At 32.7% G+C, this 26,951-nt stretch overlaps 3 protein-coding genes across 3 annotated transcripts; 2 read left to right on the top strand and 1 right to left on the bottom strand.

Annotated features, from left to right (window-relative positions):
- The first annotated feature begins 308 nt into the window (after positions 1–308).
- LOC114374199 lies at positions 309–9,306 on the top strand. Its single transcript, XM_028331813.1, has 14 exons — positions 309–771; positions 1,665–1,746; positions 2,214–2,317; positions 2,952–3,078; positions 3,881–3,975; positions 4,699–4,822; positions 5,416–5,496; positions 6,529–6,627; positions 6,775–6,933; positions 7,031–7,091; positions 7,213–7,283; positions 7,615–7,659; positions 8,246–8,419; positions 8,532–9,306. The coding sequence occupies exons 1-14, from the start codon at positions 734–736 to the stop codon at positions 9,063–9,065; spliced, it is 1,794 nt and encodes a 597-aa protein (XP_028187614.1). The 5' UTR covers positions 309–733; the 3' UTR covers positions 9,066–9,306.
- Positions 9,307–11,146: 1,840 nt separating this feature from the next.
- On the top strand, positions 11,147–16,070 carry LOC114374200 (elongation factor Tu, mitochondrial-like). Its single transcript, XM_028331814.1, has 12 exons — positions 11,147–11,389; positions 11,849–11,924; positions 12,073–12,165; positions 12,287–12,361; positions 12,663–12,767; positions 12,888–12,978; positions 13,140–13,345; positions 14,462–14,545; positions 14,636–14,701; positions 14,790–14,852; positions 15,119–15,359; positions 15,747–16,070. The coding sequence occupies exons 1-12, from the start codon at positions 11,208–11,210 to the stop codon at positions 15,815–15,817; spliced, it is 1,353 nt and encodes a 450-aa protein (XP_028187615.1). The 5' UTR covers positions 11,147–11,207; the 3' UTR covers positions 15,818–16,070.
- A 222-nt stretch (positions 16,071–16,292) lies between these two features.
- LOC114375003 lies at positions 16,293–19,239 on the bottom strand. Its single transcript, XM_028332734.1, has 2 exons — positions 17,070–19,239; positions 16,293–16,960 (listed from the first exon to the last, which is right to left on the bottom strand). The coding sequence occupies exons 1-2, from the start codon at positions 19,143–19,145 to the stop codon at positions 16,535–16,537; spliced, it is 2,502 nt and encodes an 833-aa protein (XP_028188535.1). The 5' UTR covers positions 19,146–19,239; the 3' UTR covers positions 16,293–16,534.
- Between the last annotated feature and the right edge of the window lie 7,712 nt (positions 19,240–26,951).

Genomic DNA, 26,951 nt, shown 5'->3' with positions numbered 1-26,951 from the left:
ATGGACAAATAACTAAAAACTAGAAAAATGCAGACGCAGCGCATGGACAAATAACCTTTAACATGCATTGTGATTTTTTTAAATCAAAGTAAAATTTAAAAGATAGATTTAACATGCATTGTGCATTTTTTTAATCAAATGTAAAGTTTAAAAGATAGATTAAAATATAAAAAAATACTTAAAACTAGTAAAAAAAATTAATTTTCTTCAAAGGACTAATGATTTAATACAATAGTATTTTATTCTTGCATTGTGCTGGTGGCGGATGACACACTATTTTTGATCAGTTCATTCGGCCAGCAACACCAGCTTCGATACTGTCCGTATTCAGTTGGAAGTTTGGCATCAGCAAGGTGACGACGAGACTTGGTTGAAAACAACAACAACAACAACAAGAACAACGTTTTCATTATTATCATTTCTATTTTCGTTTTTCTTTTGGTTTGTTATTTCCAACACAAAAGAAAAAGAAGGAGCACAGTTGGAATGGAAGTAAACAAAAGACCAAGAAAAACTAAAACAAAAGCATGCTCCCTCCGGTCCCTTTCTTTCTGTTACATTCTTCTTTGTCTCACAGTTGTCTTGTCTAATAACCAAGTCCTCTCTCTCCTTCCTTCAACACCTTTTTCTTTCTTCTCTTCTCTTCTCTTTCTTTTCATTGCAAAATTCAAATGTTTTATATCTTAGTTTGCTTCAACAGCTGAAACCATACCATCTCTGATCGTTTCTAAATATGGAACCGCTTGTCAACTTCATCATTCGCCCACCCAGGTACACACCATCTTTTCTCCTTCTTCCTCTCTCTCTGCTTGGATCAACTTTTTCAGTCAAAGTTCTTTTCTTTTTGTTCACTTTCTCATCTGGGTGTTTGCTTATGCTTCTTATTGATTTTTAGTATAATTGTAATCACCCCTGTCATCTTTTTCCACAAGGAAAGATATTAGTCTATTTCCATGAGAATTATGGAGTTATCTTTATATTTTGGTGGGGGGTGTGCAGTGTGCTCATTCTGTTAAGTTGGTTTGTTGTTTGTTTGGTTGGAAATTTGAGATCTATTCTTAAGCTACCTTAAAAGTCTTACTTTTCTGTAATGTGAGTATCCTGTAAGTCTGTAATCCTTTTCATGGTACCTATACTGTAAACACCGATGGCCACGTCAAGCTTTTTCTGCAAATTTCTTCCTTTTCCATACAAACAAACATATGAAAATAGTTTTTATTTTATAATATATACATAGTATTACTATAACAACTTCCTATTGTTTTGTGTGTTCTGAAAAATTGAGATCTGCAAATCATGTATCTGAATCTCGACAACACTAGCCCCCCCCCCCCCCCCAAAAAAAAAAAAGAGTAAGAAGGGTAATGGAGATATCATGCAAGTTAAAAACTTGAAAATCTTTTCAAGTGTCGCAACATCCTTCTAATTTTGAGGATACCAGGTGAAGCTGAGTGCCTTGACATATTTCTATTATGTGATATATAAGCCCTTCAAAATAGCTACATACTTGATGTCCTCTTTCTTCAATTATGTCATAAGATGAACTGACATCGAGTTCTGTTATTTGCATGGTTCATTACTTTTTTTTTGAAGTATTTTTGTTTCAAATTTAACATAAACTATTGTGCTATTACGTTATGACTGTATCCGTTACTGGCATGCAGAGCTGAATATGATCCAAAAAGTGATTTATTGGATCACGAGTTCATGCTAAAAGGGAAATGGTTTCAACGGAAGGACGTGGAGGTATAGTTAAAATTCTGTTGGTAAAAGCATTGGATCCAGGAATGATTGATTTTATCTTATTTGATAGTTAATAACTAAATTGTCAACCATATGCTAGAAAAGGATTCTACTTTTGAAGCCATAACCTTTACCCTCTGAAAGAAATTCAGTTTCATAATTTGTTCCAATTCCAAGTTATGTGATTGCTCTTTTGGAGAACTGTCACAAGAATGATTTCTTATCTAGCATGCCAGCATGGAAGGATTGCTTAGTCACATTTAAAACATTAGTATGGTGATTCCTTTTTTGCATAGTACTTCTATTTAAGTTATAACATATAAAATGTATGCATGTGATGATCTAATTCATTTGCAAAGTTTTTGTTGATGCCATTCTTTGTTTTCATCATAAGCATTATAAGTTATATTCTATTTAGTTGAGTTGATGACCTGAATTATCAGTGTCATGTAATATTTGATATTCTGCAGATAAAAAACAGCCGTGGGGATGTTCTTCAATGCAGCCATTACATGCCTATAGTCAGTCCTGATGGAAAGCCTCTGCCATGTGTGATATATTGCCATGGAAACAGGTGACTGCAGGACAAATATGCATTTCTTAATTTGTTTGGTTAGCATGCAGTTGATGCTTCAAACTTAAAAGAGTTTTATTCAAACAACAAAGTTTTCTTCTAGACATTTCAGACTTTGCTTTGAAGATGTGTGTTTTTTTTTTTTATTTTATTTTCTCTCGGTTTTAAACATATTCTTTTTAATTTAGAAAAAGCACTATAATGGTTTAATGTAAATAATATGTGTATTTGTCTTATTATTAGAAGATGTGGTTAATCGTTTTAAACTTGCACTTTGATCAATTTCAAAAGTTGGTTTATATTCACCTTTCTTACCATCTTACTACTATAAAACGTATAACTAGAAGTTAACACAGTCCCATTTCAAAACCTTTTCCTTTTCAACTATGTCTTTATAAATGTATACATGCAATTAGTTTGATATGGTGCTGCATTTTCAATATAACAACGCCAATTTCAAAGCTTTTCTTTTTTAAATATTTATTGACTAAAAAGTATATTATCTTACATTTCTTTGTGCATATGAACAAATATAATGGATGATTTACCTCAAAAAATAAGAACTGCAGAAGTAACTAATAAGACTTTTATCAAATGTACTTATCTTGCTTATTTTGTGCAATGTTTATGGCAGTGGATGCAGGGTTGATGCCAGTGAAGCTGCTCTAATTTTACTTCCTTCAAATATTACAGTTTTTACTCTGGATTTCTCGGGATCAGGAATCTCTGGAGGAGAGCATGTCACTCTAGGTTGGAATGAAGTAAGTGCTTGCTCATTAACTGTTTGAAACATACAATAATATTTAGTTGTATCATTATCATTGATATAATTGGGGATAATATCATGGCACAATTTGCATGATTTAGGTATCTAGGATTCATCTTCCAAAGCAATAGGGAGATTAATAGCCATGTAAAACATGGGACTGAAGACGGGTGGATGAAATGGAAAAAGCACTTTATGTGTAATTTGTGATTACAAAGTGCCACCAAACTCAAAAGAAAACTTCTGCTGGATAAGTATCATCAGTGCTTTATTATAGTGAAAGTTGCCTATTGGACATTGAAGCAGCAAGAAGAGCCAAAGAAGAAAAAAAGCATAGCAGGGATTGAGGTGGATGAGTGCAGTGACATACAAAATGGGAGTTTTTGAAAGTTAGAGTAGCACCTATTAAGAAGAAGCTGACAAAAGCTTACCCAGGGTGGTTTGATCATGTGAGGAGAGGAGTGTTAGAGGCTTGTTGAAAAAACTGTAAGATAATCCAGTGAAGAGGGGTAGAAGAAAACAAACTTGCATATTCGCAAATTTAATCCAAAAGTATTATCAACGAGTCCAAATTAATTTTGGTAACATGTATGTTGGAGTACTGTTGGCAGAAAATTTGTGATGTGCCTCAGGCAGGATACTTCTCATTTCTTTTTAATAAATTTCTTACATCACAGTAGAAATGAAATGCTTGTGTTTGTACTTCATTGTGAGTTTGCATATGCATTTCTTCTATTTTGCTTTGTTTCCATTTTTTTATATTATGAAGATTATTTAACATTCTTGGCTGTTTTCAGAAGGATGATCTGAGGGCAGTGGTCAACTATCTGCGGGCAGATGGAAATGTCTCTCTGATTGGCTTATGGGGACGCTCAATGGGTGCTGTGACTAGGTAATATTTCATGATTCACTTCTTCATTCGGCCTTACATTGTAAATAAGGTTGAAGAAATGTCTCCTAGGCAGGGGTGGTACATAGGGTTGTATCAGGATATTGTAATATGGTCCATTATTACCCAGATCTTATAGTTAATTATCAATAAGTTGATTTGTTTGTTAAAGAATAGAAACTGCATACTTGACCTTATTGTTGTGATCCTCTTCTAATAAGAGCCAGTGTGGCTTGAGGTGAATAAATGAAGAAAGACTTCATTATGATTTTTTGTAATTGTTAATAACGATCAATTGATCATAGCATTGAAAACAACAATGAAGGGATCACAGCCCTTAAAATGGTAGCTGAACACGACCTTAACTTGTAAAAGAAGGTGTATGGCATTTCGTAGATAATCATAGATATGCCATACACCTTAATGGGTTGTCTGCAGAGTGCAGAATGCAACCTTAACTTGAGTATGAAGCATTTCATAGTACCTTCATAGTACCTTCACTTAACTTGTGGAAATGATCTGCTTTTCATGTATGCATTTATGCCTTTCTGCAATGAATATTTCAAATCATTTCCTACCAAAAACACATTCTCCTCATTAACAGTGTGCTACCCATGTGTTTCTTAATTTTTAAAGTCAATTTGTAAACTCCCTGATTGTTTAGCAATTCAGTCTTACCAGTGTATATCACTTCGTACTTGCCATTAATGATGTCATTCCTTGCAGCCTTATGTATGGAGCTGAGGATCCTTCAATCGCAGGAATGGTTTTAGACAGTCCCTTCTCTGATTTGGTTGATTTAATGATGGAACTTGTAGATACATATAGAGTCCGTCTGCCAAAATTCACAGTGAGTGCGTTATATTTTTCGATGGAAATGAGAAATACTTTTTTATAGAATTAATCTAACCAAAACTATTAATCTATAATCTCATTCATATTTTAATGCTTCTTTATGTTGAGGTTATTAAAATCACCTTCAGGCTTAGTCTGTGGTTTGTTACCAACCATATATTATGATCGAAAGTTAGATTGGGGGAGGTTTATTTTAATACCAACGAAGGTCCCTATCCATCCAGGCTGGAACTTATAGCTTTTCTAGACATCTATTAGGTTCATAAACATGTTTTGTGATGAGTGACAAGGATGTTGTAAAGATGGTTTTTTATAAGCTATTTCTTTAAAAGTAATTGACCTAGGCTATAGTTTATTATGGAGTAATGTAGCACCTATGATGAATGATTGCTATTTTTGACAGGGGTCTGTGAATATTTGTAGTTTGCAATTTGCAACATATGAGTATCTTTAGCCCTCTCAATGAATATTTATATACTTTATACACATGGCTAGCATCTGATTTCATGGCCCTTGTTTCTCTCTTATGAGAATAGATTGTCATTGCCCTACGATTTTTCCATTTATATTTGGTTCTTCCTGTTACAGGTGAAGTTTGCAATTCAATACATGCGAAAAACAATCCAGAAGAAAGCAAAATTTGACATAACAGACTTGAACACCGTTAAGGTTATTTTTCCTTTTGATTTTTTTTTGTTTAACGAAAAAAAATCACTTTTATTTGCCTGTCTGTATGTAATGATTGAATAATTTGACGGAAAAATAATTAGTGAACTTTCTTCCTTTGCTTTTCCTCATTATTTGTTTGATATAACTTCAGTTCAAATCCAGCATCTGAACCTGAGATTGCTTAAGAAACATTTTATTTTTAGCTTGAATTTGAGAAATGGATACACTTGTGGTCTGTGGAAACTTTGTTCTCTCTCTCTTTTTTTTTTTTGGAAATAGTGTACACTTATTAGTTTGTCAGTCATATGACTGTAATTTTACTCAGCAACTCATAAATATATTATTAACATATTTGTGCTGAGTTTTTTTTTTTTAAAGTTAGTCAATTATCATGTGTGAAGGAAACTTTCCCTGTCAAGAAATCAATGCTATATGATTTAAGTCAAATACGTTTGAACTAGTTAAAAGTTTGGAATTAAAAACTGAACCAAGAGGAATTTTTCTCTGGTAGGGACGTAGGGTAGAGTGATACAATTTGACTGGTTCTGGTTTTGTCAAACTTTGTGGCTTATCATGTGCATCATGATTCTTTTTGATTATTGACAACGATGACTGCACTTTTCTTGGACCTGGTGAACTTCTTTAACTTTAATTAAATGGTAGGAATTAGGATGATTCATTGTTTAGAATCTTCTTTCTAGATTGCGTGCTTGTGATCATTCATGAAGTATAGGAGGACAGAGGCAAAACAACCAAAATAGTGAACAATTTTTTGTCCTCCTAAACATATAAAATAACGACTTTATGAGCATTCAAAAGTGTAGAAATTTTCTCTCCTGTATTTTCCCCTGCTTATGTAATAACATTATTTTTTTCTTTAATAGATCTTTAGTGGGGAAAAAATCCGAATCAGATGCAAGACTTTACAGAAAAAAAACTATTTGGGGGAAATTTTACCATATTGAATTTCTTTTGGTTTTTTGCACTTTCATATTCTTCATTCTATTCATTCATTATTTGTTGGCATTGCAGGTAGCAAAATCTTGTTTTGTTCCTGCTCTAGTAGGGCATGCCATTGATGATGATTTTATTCGTCCTCATCACTCAGATCGTATACTTGAGGCTTACATGGTAAATATGTTTGCAAGAATTTGAAATGTTTGCTTTTACTCACTAAATTTTTATTCTCCTTTTAGTCCGTTATTTATGGAATTTGGGTTACTCATTCTCGCATGCCTGACCTTTTGGATCTATAATATTGTCGATTATCCTTTGTAGGGGGACAAAAACATAATTAAATTTGAGGGAGATCACAACTCTTCGCGTCCTCAGTATTATTTTGATTCCGTAAACATATTTTTTCACAATGTTTTACAACCTCCTGAAGATGAGCTTGGGGAATCATTTTTTGACATTATGAATGATTACTTTGGTAAGGTAAATTCACCATGCATTTCTTTGGTTCCATTTTGATCAAAATACAAAGTTCCATTCTTTAACGTTATTTTAAATGTTAAATGTTTTTCCTACACAGGATGTTTGGAGATCTGTGCATGAATTTGACTTTGGCAATGAACCATCATTCCAAAACAAAGGCATGATTCAAGTACTCCATGTCTCTTAACTATTCCTTCTGAATTGGTATCCATGAGAATTTGCATTTGGTAACCTTGCTATTAATGCAAATCTCTTAAATTGTTTCTTTGTTAATTGCAGAAACATCAACAAGCAGTACTGTGGAAGACATTAAGCACGTCCGTTCAAAAAAACCAATGAGTAGGATGGAGGTTTGTATTTATTTGCTCTAAGTTTACCGTCAGAACTAAGAATATCATGCAAATAGCTTGCTGAGAAAATATTCACACAATAAATATTAAATGTTGATTGGTGCTTCCTGCAATACCAGTTATGTCTGGAACTGGAAGCAGGGAAAATTTAATATTCATGTGATAAATATAAAATGTAATTTGGTCCTTTTGTTCATATGATATATTCTCTTCTATAAAATTATTGCATAGTCCTGGAAGATTGGTAATTTGAGCTGTTATGACATGATGTGGTTCTTGGTTTTTTAAGATTTTTATTTCTTGAATGATATTATTGTTTTGACTTTCTCAGGTTCCATCACATATTTCTTCAAAAGATGCACATCTCGACTGTGAGGTATGGATTTATCTTTTTTCGTGTCTTTGTACTGAATTATATTTTGTTCTTTCTCCATATTAATAGTAAATTAATGATGTACGTTATGGCATTTATGCCATGGCATATTTGTGGTCCAACATTCTCAGCAGTATGTATTGAGTGAGATGGTGGTGGTTGGTAAGACTTTAAGAATGGGAATGCTATAATGGGTTGAGACTTGAGACTTAAGAGTGTCACTAGCCTGTAGATCATCTTTCATTTAACTGTTAAAAGATTAAAAAGGGGGAGCTTGTGTTCAGATAAGTTTTCATTTCTATATTTCTACCGAACATGATTTTATTTATTTTTTGCATGTGCATGGTGGGTAACCATTACTAGTGCAACCAGAAGTCCCCAATACCCGAGTTTCAACTCTCTCATGATTCAATAATGTAATTTATTCAAATGTATAGCTTCGGATAAAGACAGGAACAGTAATCTGTAATAGATAGTAATATGAGTAATAAACATGTTTAATCAGAGGCCTAACTTGAATGGAGTTGGTTAGGTGATCAAACTCAAATGAACTATAGTCACTAATTTTGCGTGATGTTTTGCACAACAGGCACAGAAATGTGATGATCTTTCCTCATCATCTTCTACAATGATTAGTTTTGAATTATCAAATGGTCGTCTCTATAGTCCCCTCGTTCCAACCGATCTAGATGATGACCACTTTGTGGAATTTCAACTTGATGACTTTACAGGCTGTCCATCTAGTGCAAAGAAAGAACAAAAAGTGAGTCAACTTGTTGGTTATCGCATAAGATAAATTGAAATTATGAATGCATGATGTTATACACTGAAAGTTGCGTAATTGGTTTTCATGGATTTTCATGCATATTATCCAGATGTTCACGGAAGCAGTGATAGATTCATTGAAAGACCGGGAAATACGAATTCCAGAGGTAGAACAACCACCTGTTAGGAGTGCTAGTAGTACCATGTCTATAGAGCCATCGGATAAGAATGACTCACATGCTTCTAATTCACATGAGATTTCCAAACCTGTGGAGACAGAATCTTCTTTACTCAACCACAGTGATAAAACAATTTCCACTTCATCTGATGCATTGGAGCCCTTGAAAACTGAGTCAAATTCCATTTCAGTGATTCCAAGTCCTGTAACAAGTCTTTCATCAAGCAAAATACCATCATCACCACTACCACCATTGGACACTTCATCGGTCACCGAGTCTGGCGATACAGAAAGTGCTTCTACTGGTAATGATAGTTCTGCTAGCTTACAAAGTTCATCAGACACTGACATTTCACACAATACAAAAGCCACATTAACTGTTATTAAGAATCCAACAGGTCATGTCTTGAACGGCTTACTGCGACGTTGGGATTTCAAGTTTTTCAGAAACAGTCAGAATCGATAAGATTAGAGAGTCATGGCTTTTGTAACTACAAAATATACTACATTAGTTTGTAAAATGCCCCACAAAAGAAATAGGTTGCTTGTACTTAGGTTCTGTATCTTTAGATTATCATCTAGCATTCATCTTATATTCTTTCACTGTAAGAGAGAGTTGTTGTGTTTTTACCCCGTCGAACTAGAATTTCTGGAAGTCCCCATTATTTGGCCATGCTTATGCATGATTTATTGATTTTTTCCTTGAATGTTTTTTCATTTTTCTTATCGAAGATTGGTGTAATTGTATTCAACTACTGTGGGGGGGCTTTCACGTTCTTTTTGTTACGCCTGACTTCTGGTTATAATATATAATTTTGTTTTCTTTTAATCTATTTATATTATGTAAAGTCCGAAACATGAACCATGTATAAGTAATATTTAATAATACAATATTACCACATCAACATTTCAAATTAGTTGAAAAGAACTTTTCATGTATTATCTCTTTGATCAATTTTCATTAATATTAATAAGGATAAGTGATCTATTTTGATTTTTATCTTATTTTTTTTTATTTTAGCTTGATATTTTGATTCTTTATTTTTTAAAAGTTTGATTTGGTCCTTTATTTTATCTTTTTGGTTCAGTTTAGTTATTTATTTTTTAAAAAATATATTTGATCATATAATTTTTTTAAAAAGTTAAAGGATCGAACTGAATAAAATAAAATAAAATAAAAGACCCTAGAGGTCATTTGTCTATTAATAATCATCAGTTTTCATATCTTTCAATTTTCATTAATCTTAGAAATTCTCCCAATCTCAATAAATTTATATATACTAATTTAAATTGAAAATGAAACTCTTATGAACACAGTATGCTTATTTTTATTTTGTAAATTGTAAAATTGAAATAAATATAAAATACGAAAAATTTCTAGAGGTCATCTTCCATGCATTATCAATGTAAAATCAACCAATTATAAATTAGTTCAGATGTGTCTCTTAAAATAATTATTACAAAAATTAATAAATTTAATTATCATACATGAATCATTGAGTGCTAGTGTAAAATATTTTACATTACTAACATACTCTAATTAAATTCATATTTGTACATGTGAAACTAACAATTTTTTTAATATTATTTACCGTCTATGCAACCACTAATGACACTAATAACACATAACAAAACTATCAATCAAGTTGAATTGAATAACAAATACATATTAAACTACAAAGAACATTATTATCAATTAAACAAAAAAAAATAGTCATAATAAGCAATTGAAAAATATGAATTCAAACAAATACTTTTTGACTTAATTAGTTTGTCACCACTCTACCTTTAAAAACAACTTGTTATATACTTGTCTCGCTCCCTTAACCTTCTAAATTTATTTTATTTTTCATTAAGCTTAATAAGTCTTAATTACATATACATGTATATACAACTTAAATTTTTAAAAAGTAAATATTTTTAATATATAAATTATAATATAATTAAAGTTTGTGATAAAAAAATAAATGTTTATAAACATATACATTATACTTTAAATTTATAATTAATAATTTATAGTTTGATATAATATTTTTTTACGATAGATATAATGTTATTTTTAGTTAATGATAATTATAAAATTGAAAGATTTGAGATTTGAAGAACTATTTATTCTAATAACTAATTATAGAATTTGGACATATTGAAATTCAATTTAGAACAAAAAATATTAATAAAAAAATAAATTATACTTGTAAAAAAATTGTAATATATATATATATATATAATTAAGAGAAGGAAAGAGTGAAAAAAGAAAATAAATTTGAATTTGAAATATAATAAATGATAGAATGAAAAAAAAAGATAAATACAAAATTTAATGTTATATATATTGTTGTACGTGTAGTTTAAAAAATGATATATAAAAAGGATAAGTATTTTAAAAAAATCTCTAAAATCATTATATTGATGAAATTTTTGTGTGGCTGTTTCTTGCGAATATTATTGCGGATTCTGTTGACGACGTGTCAGCTAAAATAACGCCAAGTAGATGAAGAACGAACAAAGTAACAAACTTGGACTATGATCAGTTCAGTTGTTATTATTCTCTTCTCCGTTCCTTCCTTATTCTTCAGTGCAGTGTGAAGGGCGTATAATCCATATTCTCATGGCTTCCGTTGCATTCAGAAACCTAAATTCTAAGCGCTTCCTTTTCTCTTTGCATTTCACAAATGCTAATTACCATTCACTCTCTCGTGGAACTTGCACCGTCATATCCCAAAACTGCAATAATGCACCTCCTTTGGAGCTCGTTTCTCTACGGAGATCCTTAGCCACTTTCGCTCGAACGTAAAGACCCTCCTTCACTACTAGGGACACCATTTTTCTCTTTCTTATTCTTTCTTCTTTTCCCTCTTTTTTATGTTAGTTGAATACATGTCCTTGCATATGGTAGTTAATTAATTCACTTACGTGCATGTGATCATGCACGTGAAGAAAAATGCAACCTTTAATCATTTGAAGTAGAAGTGATTATTGTGTATGAGCAAAATATTATCCGACTTAAGTTCGCTAGCCCAAATAACCAGTTTGAGCACTTGTATATCCTTCAGGATATTATATGTTTTTATATATGAATTCACCTTCAATCAGTCCTTAACTGTGGAGGCACTGGGTATGTATGTGGAAATAGAAATACAGATAGCAGATAGAGATATTTGTTTCTTGTTCCTTTGCATGCTATTGGTTATGAGGGTTGTTTAATGCGTGTTTCTTTTTCATTGTTGAAGTTGTTGTTCTTTTTTGCAGAAAGCCCCATCTTAACGTGGGCACAATTGGGCATGTTGATCATGGGAAAACCACACTGACTGCTGCAATTACCAAGGTTTGGCTTGATTTCCATGTCCTGATTCTTAAATAGTGGAATTCTACCTTTAATTTCAATTTCTTTTTGGCATAAACATTTTGTTATTCAGGTCTTGTGTTTGAGTTTGACAATATTTATATATACGTGAATTGATTTTGTGGAACAGGTGCTAGCTGAAGAAGGTAAAGCTAAGGCCATTGCCTTTGAGGACATAGACAAGGCTCCCGAGGAGAAGAAGAGAGGGATTACTATTGCGACTGTGAGAGATAGATCACTGTTTTTTTTTTTCCTAAGTCCATACTCCAATTATGCATGTTGTGAATGATACAGAACTAATAGTTTTAGTAATAAAATTTTACAAACTTCTCTTGATCTTACAGGCTCATGTAGAGTACGAGACAGCAAAGAGGCACTATGCCCATGTTGATTGCCCAGGACATGCAGACTATGTTAAGGTAAGGTTAGATGGAATGGGAATAGACTTTGTTAAAGCATCTATATGGTTCATTGTTATTATTATTATTATTATTATTATTATTATTGTTATTATTATTTATTTCTACAAGTCAATTTTCTTGGTGTGAATTATGACCCTTATGCTTTTCCTTCTATATTGAATTGAATGAATATGCATTGCATTACTTTGAAGAATGTCTGATCTTATTTATTTTTGCATGATTGATTATTTGATGCTCCTGTACATGTTCGTGTCTGTATGGACTTCATCTTCAATTAATTCATTTGGTGAAATTACAGAACATGATAACTGGAGCTGCACAAATGGATGGTGGAATTCTTGTCGTTTCTGCTCCTGATGGGCCAATGCCTCAAACAAAGGAACATATACTGCTTGCTCGTCAGGTTGATAGCTCATTTTGTCAATATGTAAAAGCAGAACTCAGTTTTTATAAAATCTAATTACATTCCAAAACTGTAAGATCAAAAACATACGTGGGGTGTTTTTCTTGTTTCCTGTGTCAGGTTGGTGTGCCATCATTGGTCTGCTTTCTAAATAAGGTTGATGCTGTTGATGATCCAGAGTTGCTTGAACTTGTGGAAATGGAGCTTCGTGGTATGAAGTGTTGTAAAGTTTTATTTGAAGGGGAAGAAAAATTAATCTACCACTTATCAGAATGTTTCTTTTATATTCTACATCTACCACTTAACAGAATGTTTCTGTTATATATTCTACTAATTGGATGTGCATCCTTTTGACAAACAACATTTTTGCAGAACTGCTTAATTTCTACAAATTTCCTGGGGATGATATTCCAATTGTACGAGGTTCTGCTCTGGCTGCATTGCAGGGAACTAATGAAGAACTTGGAAAGAAGGCTATCTTAAAACTAATGGATGCTGTGGATGAATACATTTCGGATCCTGTGCGGCAACTTGACAAACCTTTCTTAATGCCAGTAGAAGATGTTTTCTCAATTCAGGTAAGCACAAAGATCATAACTTATGTGTATCAGAACAATTCTTATTGAAATATCATATTCATAATACAAAGCAATTTCTGGACATTGGTGTCACCCTGATTTCCTCCTCCTCCATGAATAAGGATCAGGATGAAAAGGAGGGAAAAAATATAACCACCCCTAAAAAGTCACTAACGATGTACATTTCTATCTACTATTTTCAAGTTTTTCTTGCAAGAGACTTCAGCTTTTAACACAGTACAAACTCTTTCCTTATTATGATACAACAACAACAACAACGCCTTATCCCACTAGGTGGGGTCGGCTACATGGATCAACTTCCGCCATAATGTTCTATCAAGTACCATACTTCTATCCAAACCATTAATTTCGAGATCCTTTTTGATAACCTCTCTTATAGTCTTTTTGGGTCTTCCTCTGCCTCGAATTGTTTGTCTTCTCTCCATCTGGTCTACTCTCCTCACTACAGAGTCTACCGGTCTTCTCTCTACATGCCCAAACTACCTAAGTCTATTTTCCACCATCTTCTCTACCATAGGCGCTACTCCAACCCTCTCTCTAATAGCTTCGTTTCTAATTTTATCCTGTCGAGTCTTATCACACATCCACCGCAACATCCTCATCTCCGCTACACCTACTTTATTCTCATGTTGGCTCTTGACCGCCCAACATTCTGTTCCGTACAAAATCGCCGGTCTTACCGCAGTCCGATAAAACTTTCCCTTTAGCTTGATCGGTACCTTTGCATCACATAACGCCCCCGATCCAAGAGATAGCGCCGAGATGCATGCTTTTTGCAGATGACATAGTCCTCCTTGGAGAGTCGAGGGAGGAGTTGAATGAGAGGTTGGAAACTTGGAGACGAGCTCTAGAAACACATGGCTTTCGCCTAAGCAGAAGCAAATCGGAGTATATGGAATGTAAGTTCAACAAAAGAAGGAGGGTTTCTAACTCAGAGGTGAAAATAGGAGACCATATTATGATAATCTAATAAAATGACATTTCTTTAGCCTTACTGTATTCTGTTCTGTATTTCTTAAATAATTTGTTTATATTTACTTTACATGTTGTCAACTGCTTGTTGTGTTCCTTCCACCATGTTTGGTTTCTGCGAAGGGGCGTGGAACTGTTGTGACTGGTCGTGTTGAACAAGGCACCATCAAAGTAGGTGAGGAGGTTGAAGTATTGGGACTAACACAGGTAGACATGGAGGTCAAATATATCATGTCATGTTAATGACTGTTTTGCTTTATAGTATATGCTTTTGTATTTATCAGTCTTAGTGTACAGAGTGGACCTTTGAAGACTACTGTAACTGGTGTGGAAATGTTCAAGAAAATTTTGGATCGAGGGGAAGTAAGTAAAATCACACTACCATCTTTCCTTCCTTCCTTTTACCTGGATTTGGATTAATGGATAATTAAATATTTGTGTCTATTTCAAGGCTGGTGATAATGTGGGACTTCTTCTACGTGGTCTGAAGCGCGATGATGTACAGAGAGGAATGGTGAGTGGAAAGTGCAAAGTAATATTAACATATGAAATTTATGTTCAGCATTGATCTAAAACTTAATATGGTAGTGGAAATATGATAATCGTTTCATTCTTGACGTGAAAAGGTGAGTTCTTGCTAAATTTTGTAATTCATGAGGGCTCATATGAAAATCTGTAACCACTATTTCATTTCATTATGTTTTATGAGGGTAATTCAATTTATGAAAATGAACCAATTTTTTTTTCTTTTTCTAAACTTTTTATTGATGTAAAATACAGGTCGTGACCAAGCCTGGTGCATTTAAAACATATAAGAAGTTTGAAGCAGAGATTTATGTTCTCTCAAAAGATGAAGGTGGCCGTCATACTGCTTTTTTCTCTAATTATAAGCCACAGTTTTACTTGAGGACTGCAGATGTTACCGGAAAGGTGGAATTACCGGAAAGTGTTAAGATGGTTATGCCTGGTGATAATGTGACTGCTACTTTTGAGCTGATATCACCTGTTCCTCTTGAAATAGGTAGGTTGAATCCTAGATGTCACATAGATCATAAAGATGCTGCATTATCTACAATAGGTCACCTATATATTATTTGTTTCATATTGTCTCTAGTTTATTAATTAGTACTAACTACAGACTACAGGGCAAGTACCCTAAGTGGATTCAACTAATAATCTATATATTTAAATGCGTAGTTTTTATGTTCTTTTAATTCTTTGAAACTAAGTTTTTTTTCAGTTGTATATCCCCTAAAAGTTAATGTGTCGCAATTGCTTTTTGATGAATTTGGAAGGTCTAGAATTTAACTTAAAATTGTCTCTGCATTGTCTTTACTTACAACTTTTGTTTAGTTTGTGACTACATTCAACAATATGATTTGACGGTAGTTACTTTATTTATAAACAGGACAAAGATTTGCTTTGAGAGAGGGAGGCAGAACAGTTGGTGCAGGAGTTGTTTCCAAAGTGATGGCCTAGGATGTTGGTCTAAATTCTACAACATCTTTTGTAATTTGTAAATAAGTTGAGTAGGGACTGAGAGCTATGTTCTAGGAGGATTCTATGGTGTGACTATTTTTTGACACTTGGTGCGCTGGTTCCGTTTCAATGTGTTTTGTTTTGTTTATTTTAGAGAATTATACTAGTTCATTATGTTTTTCGTGGACCAGAGGGAAAATGGTTCAAATTTTTTGGTTTAGTTAATAATGTCAATTTCTTTAAGATTCCTTTCTCTTTTTGCTTGTTTGGTGTAATTGTTAGAATAACTTGATTGGCTGCCACAACTAAAGCCACAACATCCGGCTCTTCTATAACTGTGAAACCTTGTTAGACATCTGAGCAAGGATAGAAACAACAATCAAAAGATTACTTCCAAGTCAGTCTGGTCTAAAGAAGGAAAAATCTAATATTATTTGGATTTTTTTCTTTTAATTTCAATGCAGGAAGGAATGAATTTAATCACAAAAGGAAATATGGATAATTCAATTCAAATAATAACATTGAATCTGAAAAAAAAAATGAATAAATCATTGAGTCAAGCTATCTTTCCAGCCCCAGCAAACATGGCAGCCTTCGAAAAGAATTTACTATAATTACTAGTTTACACACAGTTATGTACAAGTGTACTATTACAATGATTGCTCTGGATCAACATGGTTTACTGACTTTTGCAATATACTTCTGTGATTCATTAATTTACCTATCTTCCAGCAACTTCAATGCTGTCTCAACCAGTGAGTGAATTGTTAGATTGTGCCGGTTCAGTCCCACGGTACCAGAGAAAACATTAAAGCTTTCAAGCTCTGAAGTGGTCTCTAAGACACCTTCCAGCACCTCCTCCATTCCCAAATCCTTGAAAGTATGAATGTTTTCTTCTCTTTCTTTCATCATCCAAATTGCCAGCTCTATCACAAACCTCCTTATCCTCGGGACCTTAGTTGGAGGATATCGGTGTTTCTTGAGAATATGGATTAATTTATTTGCCAGTTCAGCCTCAGTGATCCCAGATTCTTCAAATACAGTGCTTGATTCAGAGGAAGTCATGAATGTGAAAACACTTGCCGCTAGTCCAATCATCACTTCTTGGAGCTTGTTTTCTTGTGACATGATTGCCTGAAGCACCTGCAGGGTTGTGCGATGGTTAAAAATTGAGTTTGAAGCATACAACAAAAACATACTATATAAATTCACATGTTACTAGCCTAAAACTATGATGGTAGATAACACTTACTGTGGGTGCTGCAGCTGTAACCCCCATTAACTGTTTGAAGCCTTCTGATCCACTGTAGGTGCATAAATTTCTTAGAATTCTAGCGGCATTGACACGAAGCAGTGGAAATTTCAATGCCTCTATCAGCCTTTCCAAAACTTTCAACTTCAAAATCCTATGACAGTTGTTCTTGCTTTCCAATGCCAGCATTGCTAGGGCCTCCCCAGCAACAGTGGTTACATCTTTCTGATTTTCAGCAATGCAATCTTTGAAAAATATGTTAAACAATTCTTTAAGTACTCCACCTGTGCCTCCAATCCTTTCTGTTGCCTCCTCTTCCAATGCCAGACTGGTTAAAATTTCTATGCTCAGTTTCTGTAACAAGGGGTGTTTCTCTCCATGCCTTAGAATATCTCTGATGTTGCTTATTGTGAAAACTATCTCCGAAATCTCCCTTCGAAGATGTTTCCCATAGGTGCCTGTTGTGCTAGTCAACATCTTCACCAGCTGCAGAGATCTCTTCACCGTCAGAATTTGAGATGGTGTAACATTCTCATTCTTCAACAACCCCTCTTCAGCATGTGTGAAGTCTATGATCTTTGGGAGCAGGCCTCTTGTGTTTCCAATCTTTCCACAGTTGTCGTGATCACGGGCAAGTTTCTTCAGAATGAGGAGTCCCAAATGGTTAAATGTCCAGTAGCCATAATTGGGATGATCAAATATGAGTTTCTTTTCTCCAATTTCATCAGCTGCATGTATGCAATTCCTGTTAGTTTGGAGAAGAGATGATATCGATTCCATAGCGCCTGGTATCCCAGCTATGCGGAGAGAATTCTGCTTCTTGCCAGCTAGTGCTGATAAAATCTCTGCAGCTGAGAGCCTAATCTCTTCCTCCTTGTGGTCTGTCCAATTCAACATCTCAACTAGCCTCTCCACTACAGAAATGGAAATTCCAAGCTTCTGAAGGGTATCATCAGAAAACCGTTCACTCACCGCAAATTGGCGAAGAATTCTTCCTCCAATGAGCTGCTCATCGGGTGAGTTTGACGCCAAGAGATCCATAGCAAAACAGACAATGTCCATTTTCAACCCATCAAATATGCTCCCATTGACACACCTAGAATAGGAATCATAAAAGAACCTTCTAATCGACACCATCCCCGATGGCCCCAACCCACACTCCTTGTTAACCTCATCCAACAGTTTGCAGTAGCTGATCTTCCATTCCCAGTAAGCCTTTTCCATCAAGAAAAGCAAAGCCTCAGCCAAAGCCAATGCATAGAAGATATTCAAAGCTGACTCGCGGTTCCTCTTGTCAGTGTCTCCCTTGGCAACCTCCCCATAATTATGCTTGATGAGCTTCATCGACGAAAGAACCACACAAGCCATGGCCGAAAAAAGCTGAAGCCAATACAAAAGCTTGCTGATATGCCTTGAAAGGAAAAACCATCTAGCATATGGAAGAAGTGGAACATCTGAACTAATCCACATGCGAGTTGGTGTCCTTATGCTAATGGTATTATGATTATCACTATGCCTCGGGGTAACATTAGCCTCCACCATGTCTCTCCTTTGCTTCTTGATTACAATTGGCCTGAAAAGGCTCTTGATACTTTGAAGAATCAAGTTTGGGGAGGACCTTAGCATCCTGAAACTGTTGATTCCAACTTCAGTTATAGACCATGTGGCTTGATGCTGCCACTCAAGCTCATGGCTCCTACTGAAAATCCTTGTCCCTTCAATCAACAGTATGATGGTGATGAACCAGAAATCGGTTTTGTCCAAAGTGATGGCAAAACCGCCAAGAAGGACAACGGTTGCCCATATGAAACCAAGAGTTCCAAGGCTAGTGGCTGCTTTTTCAAGCACCGCAAGACGAAGAGCGAAGAGGGTCAGCTTCTTTTCTGGTGCTCTAGCCGTTGCTGAAGAGAAAGAGTAGTTATCAGCTGCATCACTGTCTCTCTTCTCAATGCTGCTGAGTCCACGAGGCTCAAACATTGTGCTGGTTTTGCTTGTCTCGCTTAGCCTGTGGAGTTCAGCAACTTGTATATGAACACTTCCCTCTCCTTCTATTTTCACAGAAAGCCTACGATCCATGATATTAATGAAATGCTATTATATGTTGCAATTTTGAAGTGAATGTTTTTTGTGTTGTTGTATAGTGTCTATCAAGAATTAAGGGTAAGAGGGTTTTTTATACAAGAATGGAATGAATAAGAATGAGGAGCTTAGAGGGCACGTTTATATTGAGGCGTGTTGGGGAAAGAGTGACGCCAAGCTTCACTATCTTGCCGTCTATTTTCGAAGATGTCGTTGGTTTTTGCTTTTTTAGCAATCTTAGTAACGTGTGGAAGGGTTAAACTTATTTCTTTCTCTCGTGTAAAGCTTGCATTGTTTTTCTCTTCCTAGAAAGTTTCTTATAAGTGTCAATCTACGTAGCATAACACGACAAAGCGGATATCTCACGTTTTTTTTTTTTGAAGTATCAGCTTCAAAGATTCACACCAAGTTCTAATTGGTGGAATACTGCAACTGAAAGGAGTAGCAAGTCAAATAATTTTGTTCGTCAACCAGATTGGTCTTTTTCTACTTTATACAGACATGGAGAGGAATGGAAGCTCTGGCACTGGCAGTAAGGAGAAGTAAACATTTCTTGTTTGTGTTTTGAAAAAAGGATATTCATACAACAAAATATACAATAGTTTAAGTAATCTGAATCAATTAAAAATCATGTTAGGTATAAGAAATTATTATAAAATTAATAAACCTACTATATATATATACATGAAAGTGTAAAATTTTATAGTAAATATTTCTCAAAAAGTAAAAACACCGTTAGAAATCATTTGGCACACATCTTTTTGAAACTACTCAAGTAGTTTTAATGCTCATAATCATGATCTTAATGTGAAAATGAATAGAAATGCACCTAATTTACACAAGATCAAAAATACTTTTTTAATAAAAAATAATGTAAAAAGTAAATATGTTGAGACCAATAGAACTTTTCCTACGTTGATTCTATTGAGAAATGATGTAAAAGGTACAGTCGCTATCATAATTCAGAGCCTAAAATATTTTCAAGACATTAAATATATTTACTTTTATATTTAAGATTTTTAATAATACAGTAAAAAAATTTAATTACAAGAGTATTTATAAGAAGATATAACATCACTCTACACGCAATATATTCAAAATAAGCTTTTAAAGAATTGAACAGATTTTTTTTCTCAAAGTTAATCAATTAAAACTAAATAGATTCATTGCTGTGTAAGTGTGTGTAGTTTTTACTTTTATTTAAACCTATTTTCATACTTTAGTACATATTTGATTCTGATAAAATACAGTGATTATATTAAAAAAAAATAATAACATATACTTTTTATTAGTGGAAATTTATTAAAAATTAATTACAAAATCATATGCATTTCTCTATCTACAATTTGGCAGTAGTCCACCTCAACCCATGCCATGCGTGATTAATTCTCTGTTAAAAAGTATTGGTTGACTTGGCAAAAGTAAAAAAATACGAGTTGTAGTTTGTCAGCTCATAATTTTATCTCCAAATGTTTTGTTGAGCACACGTGAGATATTGTTGCTATTTATTATTAGTCTATGCTACGATTAACATCGATAAAAATAATAAGTAGACATATTTTTGGTATCTGTTGGAAATAAGTTAATTCCATTCTACTATTAAAAAAAATTCTTTCACACAAATTATAATTTAAATTTTTTTAATCTTTGTGATATTGATGCAAATTATTTATCAGTAATTAATATCCATAAAAAAAAATTGCCTGAATGTCTTTATTGAGCGATCTTTCCTTTCAAACTGTAGTCTAACTTTAAAAAGAGTGAGTTACTTAAGCCCACAAAGTAACAGAGCATTTGCAGAAAAAAAAAAAAGAGAGTAACATTTACACTTTAGACAACTTATATTAAGCTTAAATAACTTTTTTATTCCCTTTTAAATCCTTCTAATAAAAAAATAATAACATTAAGTATATACCTTTCAATATGTTTTCCATCTTTCTTTACTCAGAAAAAGGAAAATGTAAAAATCAAGTAGATATTTTTAGACAAGTATATACATTCCAACTAATGTATACATATTTTTCCGTAAGAGATTATATAAAAAAAAATGTTCGCACATATTATTTTTTATTTACTCCATATTTTACATTAAAAAATGTATAAGGAACTGATTCTTGTGTAGAATCCATGTAGAAGAGTCTTCCCCACAAGAATTGCATGAAGCTTTATGCAAAAATTAGAGCATGTGAATGTGTAAAGTAACAGAAAATTACGCACAAAAATCATCTTCCCTATGATTGGTTTCTCCACATTTTTTAAAAGCTATACCACACGGGAAAACTCTTCTGTTGTCGCTTGGAGTTGGAGTGCACGGATAGATCATTATCACACTCTAACATGACTCATTATTTTCCATTAAAAACGAGTTACTTTCGAAACCCGTAGCTTTTTTTTTTTTGTGTGTATGGATTTAGCTTGTGGCTAATTACGTTGCTCATGCGTGCTACCCATCTTGTATAATAAAAAAAGGGAAATGTTGGTTATTGAGCCTCAAGCATCTAATTCAAAAATGCAAAGTATAAACTGCATTATTTAGCTACCATGATTGTTGCTTTATTGGAATGGGTCTAATGACCATTTGTTCTTATCACATAGTAGTATGATTAACCGTATAAATAAGCAGAAGATCATTTTTATACGGTAACTTTAGTGATTGAATTAGGTATGAACCGTAATTATAAGATAGTATTAGAGTTTATTTGTGTAATTATTGTTGAGTTACTCATTATCAGACAATGTAACATTTTATTTTTTTGTAAAAGAAATAAAAAAAAAATATTTAAAAACTAATAGAGTTTTAGAAATTAAATAAATGAGAGAAAAGATTTTTTGTTAATTAAAATAAGAGTTTCATAGTATTAAAAAATAAATAGAGTAAAATGATGTTTTAGAAAATAAATGGATGTTTTAATTGGTTATTTATTTAATGAAATAGTAAAATAAAGTTCTTTTTTTATAAAATAATAAAATAAAATAAAAATAGAGTAAATAATAGGCTCATAGTATCTTAACTATACATAAAAATATATTAGGTCAATTTTTACATTTATGATATATTTTAAGCTCTCTCTTTCTCCCAAATTCATTCTTCCTTTTTTCTCTCCCAAAATCCTTTTTTTCCCCGCATACACTCAAATATGATCTAGTAAAACTATAATTTCGGATTTATTAACCGTTGGATCGTCTGTAAATTTGGACACCACCTTCAAAATTGCACATTCCCATCATTGGGATATAGGAAATAATATTTTAAGAGAGAGAAATTACCCTCACACAATTGAGGCTTCAATCCCTTTTTGTTTTCTCTAATGCTTGAAAACTCTAGCAAAACAATCAAAGGAAAAGCTTTGATGAATCTTAGGAAACCGCTAGATACATCGCTATCACTGTCAGACTACACATGTGAGCTCGCTTAAAGGCAAGAGATGAGTATATCGCAATAGGGGTTAAAGTGAACATGTATAAAGATCCTTAGAGGATCAAATTGAGATTAATTTTGGGGTGTTTTTATGCGTTTTAATTTTGTCTGCACAATGATAACTACAAATTGCTCATGTTTGATGGGTTAATTAATGCTCTGATGCGAATTGAATGGTTTAATTGAGTGTTTGGCTTTGAATGTTAGAAACCTAGAAATTTGAGAACTCTTGATTCTTGCATGTTTTCTTGAAATTGATTAAGGGGTTTTGTTCCCCATGATCTGATCACATGTTCCATGCTATTAACTGAATAAATAAGTAAATGATTATATGCCTTAAATGTTGGAAGATTACTATTGTATGATGTGTGTGTGTGTGTGTGTGAAGTGATAATGTGTTAGTGAAAAGGTGTGATGAGACATGTGTTGTGAACAAGTGTGGGATTGATATGTTCCTCAATGTGATTATACATGTTATTGTGAAGTGTAAAGTGATGTCATTGAGTTGTGAGTTATGAACTATACAATTAAACTATTGTAAAATCCTTCAAGGGCGACGAGTTAATGCACAATGAATATTGTGATGGGTCCATTGTGGGAAACCGACGAGTTGAATCATTTTGAGGCGCGACAAGTTAAAATTATTTTGAAAACAATTGATGAGTCATATGTTTATATAGTTCATAGATAAAGTTTGTTTGTTAAAATATTTTCTAGGTTGAACTTGAATTAGGAGGGAGAAGCCCTGACGGACTCTTCGGAGTCTAGACTTTGGGGGTAAATACACTCGGTTTAAGTGCTCTTTTAAGTATGTGCTGATCCAACATGGTTGGAGCATTCTCGCAAAACAGCATGACCCTAACGGGTCTCTCTATGATTTTACCTAGTGAGAGTGACCTGGCTTACCAGTGTGTGGTCTATCTTGTCATGTATTTCTAGGCATCCGATGAGATTTTTTACTGACATAGTACCACATTGCATATATATTTGAGTCTTAGTGTATCTGTTACATAACACATGTGTAATGATCATTGTGACTTGCTACATGATGGTGGGTAATGAATTGTGTGAGATGTTGTGTTGTACTTGAGATTTGTTGTTTTGAACACATGATTAATGTGAAGGTGTGAAATGTGATTTTGTGATTAAATCCTTGGGACAATTGATGTTACATAATGAGTGGTAAAATTATACAAATTGTGCTAAGTTGAGCTTGTTATATTGATATTATATATGTGTCTTCATTTATCTTTATTTGTTTAGGAATGTGATAATTCACTCTCCTTGTGTTTGTGTTTGGATCATGTGATAATTTCGAACCTTGTGTTCGTGGAGGAGATGACTAGGTGGATTGCTTTAGGGAACCTCGTGTTGGAGGACATCGAAACACAATTCTTTAATAGAATGTGACATTGAGACATGAGTTTTTATTTCAGTTGCATAATATTCTAAACATGTCATTTTACTTTATTTTATTATGCTACTTAACTTGAGTTCTTTTGTAAACTTGAACAGTCCTAATTTGAGTCGGAAATGTTTTCATACCCTTAATTGATAAGTTTTTAATTTGATGATTAACACGAAAAAGAACATTTTACCCATGTGAATTCCTTTATGTTTTTTGAATGAAATCATTTTATATAATTTCATATTTTCATGTATTTTATTATATAAATATGTATAACATGTAAATATTTAACTTTTGAAAATTTTATGCTCAAAATATTAGGCCTTCGGCGTTAAAATTTGTATTGGAAGTCTCATATTAAATAGTAGCACAACCAAAATAAAGTATATAACAAAGGCAACCTTTTTCCCATAAACTAACTTTTGGGAATTATAGGCCTAAAACTAACTACATAACAATTGGGACTAGCCTCTAGTACATAAAATAGCGACAAAAATAAGGTTTAAATATATTTTTTATTTTTGTAATTTAGTTTTTTTTATTTTTGTTTTACTTCTTACAAAATGTGTTTCTTTTTGTTTTTCTTCCTTAAAGTATTTTAGTTAATATTTTTTTTCCTATTTAAAATATATTTTTACAATTCAAAGTGCTATCTAAAGTATTTTAAGAACGAAAAATAAAACAAACACATTTTGCAATGACTAAAACAAAAAAAATAATTTACAAGGATGAAAATGAAAAAAACACAAAATATATTTAAGCCAATGATAATATATGTTATTTTACGGGTTAATAGTCAAATTTGTCCTCTAAAGTAATGCGATGACAAATTGATCCTTGAAAGATTAAAAATATAATTTAGTTCCTCATTGTGCAACAAGTTAGTCGTTAAATTTGTGAAACCATTTAAGTTGTAATGTTTAATGATTAATTTGATAATAAGTTGAAATTTTTTATGACCAATTTGATATTAAGTTACAAAGTTTAAAGACCAATTTATTATTAAATTGTCGGCATGATTAATTTGTCATATTTTTTATGCATGAAGAGACTAAATTTAAATTTTTAGCTTTTGAAGAATTAATTTATTAGTATTTCATGCTTTCATGTACGAATTTGACTATTGATTTTAATTTTATTCCATGATAAAAAAGAAAGAGATAGAGATAGCACAGTATAAATGCAATGAGTCCATGTGAGGAACAATCTGCTGTTCTGTAACAAATTAAGGTCTTTGTCATGTCTTTCATTTTCGTTTTTAGGTCCCAGAAAGCGTAGGCGAAAAGGGAAAAGTAAAAGAAAGTGAAGCAGAAAAGGGAGGCCTAAGAAGAAAGCAAAAAAAAAAAAAAAGAGAAAATAATTAAGGACCTCACAATAATCAAATCTAGATTCTTTGGGTTCCTTAAAAGAACCCAGGCCATAAGTTTATGCTTGTGGAATATCTTGGTTTTATTTTACGCGTACACGTAAAACAGAGCAGCGATATATGCTACAAGCTTAAGTTAATGGAGATATTTTTATTTATTTATATGCAAAGGGGATGAGCTATCTAGTATGTGTTGCTCCTTTCTCTTCTGCTCTGTTTCAATTTTTATTCCATTTTAATTTATTATTTCAATTACTGTATAAAATATATTTTAATTTTCTCTTTTTTTTAAAATTTAATTATTTTTTATATTTTTGAAAAATGATATTTTTTTCGTCTACAATTTCGATGGCAAGAATAACCTCTCGTCATGCTACTGTTACAATTTTGTTTTAATAATTATTTTATTATTATTTAAATTTTCTCATCCAACTTATTTCACAAGTTTTTTTTAACTTTCTGATAAACTTTTAAAAAAACTACTATTTCCTAAAATTTAAAGTTTTATAAATGACAAAAAAGTTATATACCGACTGTAAAAAGTTTTACACATTGCATAGACATTAAGTTCTTTATCAATATGTGTGTAGTTTTTCTTTTTTATTACGATTTAAATGCATTTAGTTTCAATATTTGATTAAAAAAATAGTTAGTAGTTATACCTTAAAAGTTTAAATTTGATTTTCTATAAAATAAAAATTGATCGGATGATTTTTAAAATCACTAGAAATTAGCATCGTGCATACAATTTGGATTTTGGTTTTTGCACCACGGACCTAATTTTGAAATTATAGGAATTCAAAACAAACGAATAAAGTATAAAGATTAAAATAAAAAATTAAAAAAAACCACAATGACTAGAACAATATTTAAATTTTCCTTCATGTTCAATACATTTGCCACAATAGTAAACGGATTTAAATTACCTACAATTAGAGAAAGGAAGTTTTTCTTCTACTAAAAAAAAAATCAATTATATGTATTAAATTTCTTATTGTTATATATGTGAAAAATTTATAAGAAAAATTAAACTTCTGGGTCTGCTCCTGCAGCAAACAATTTGGGTCCATAGTGAACCCATATTGACACATCATTGCGAACAATACGGTTTCAATGACCAGAGTACACGAAAACTTCTGTCAAGACAAATAACCTTTGCACCATACAAGGGCGATGCTAAAAACCAGAAGAACTTTTTGTAGAAGTTGCAATAACCCTCATTTATTCAATACGTTAGGAATATGAAATGAGATATCTCTCAGCTACAGTTTTTTAAAATTAGGATGTAACCATCATTTCATCATGATATATGAATTTAATCTTTTTTTTTGGTGAATATGGAGAGGGAAGTAGGTAACTACACGACACGCAGACACTGCAGGGTCTAGGAAGCTCAGCCAAATCGCCAAGTCAAATTTGCCCTCTTCCATCATTTGGAGGAGATTCCTAATTTCGAATATGAGGAGATTCTGGAGAAGACTCACATGCTTGAGCAATGTTTTAGATCCATTCATTCCTCTAATAACCCAAATTTTAACAATTTATCTTCTACCATTTCAATTTGATATGAAGTCATGACTTCCACGGCAAAAACTTCTTAAAAAAGGGTAA

This window comes from Glycine soja, chromosome 11 (genome assembly GCF_004193775.1).
Source record: "Glycine soja cultivar W05 chromosome 11, ASM419377v2, whole genome shotgun sequence".
NCBI lineage: Eukaryota > Viridiplantae > Streptophyta > Magnoliopsida > Fabales > Fabaceae > Glycine > Glycine soja.
This window is presented reverse-complemented; position numbering and strand designations above follow the sequence as displayed.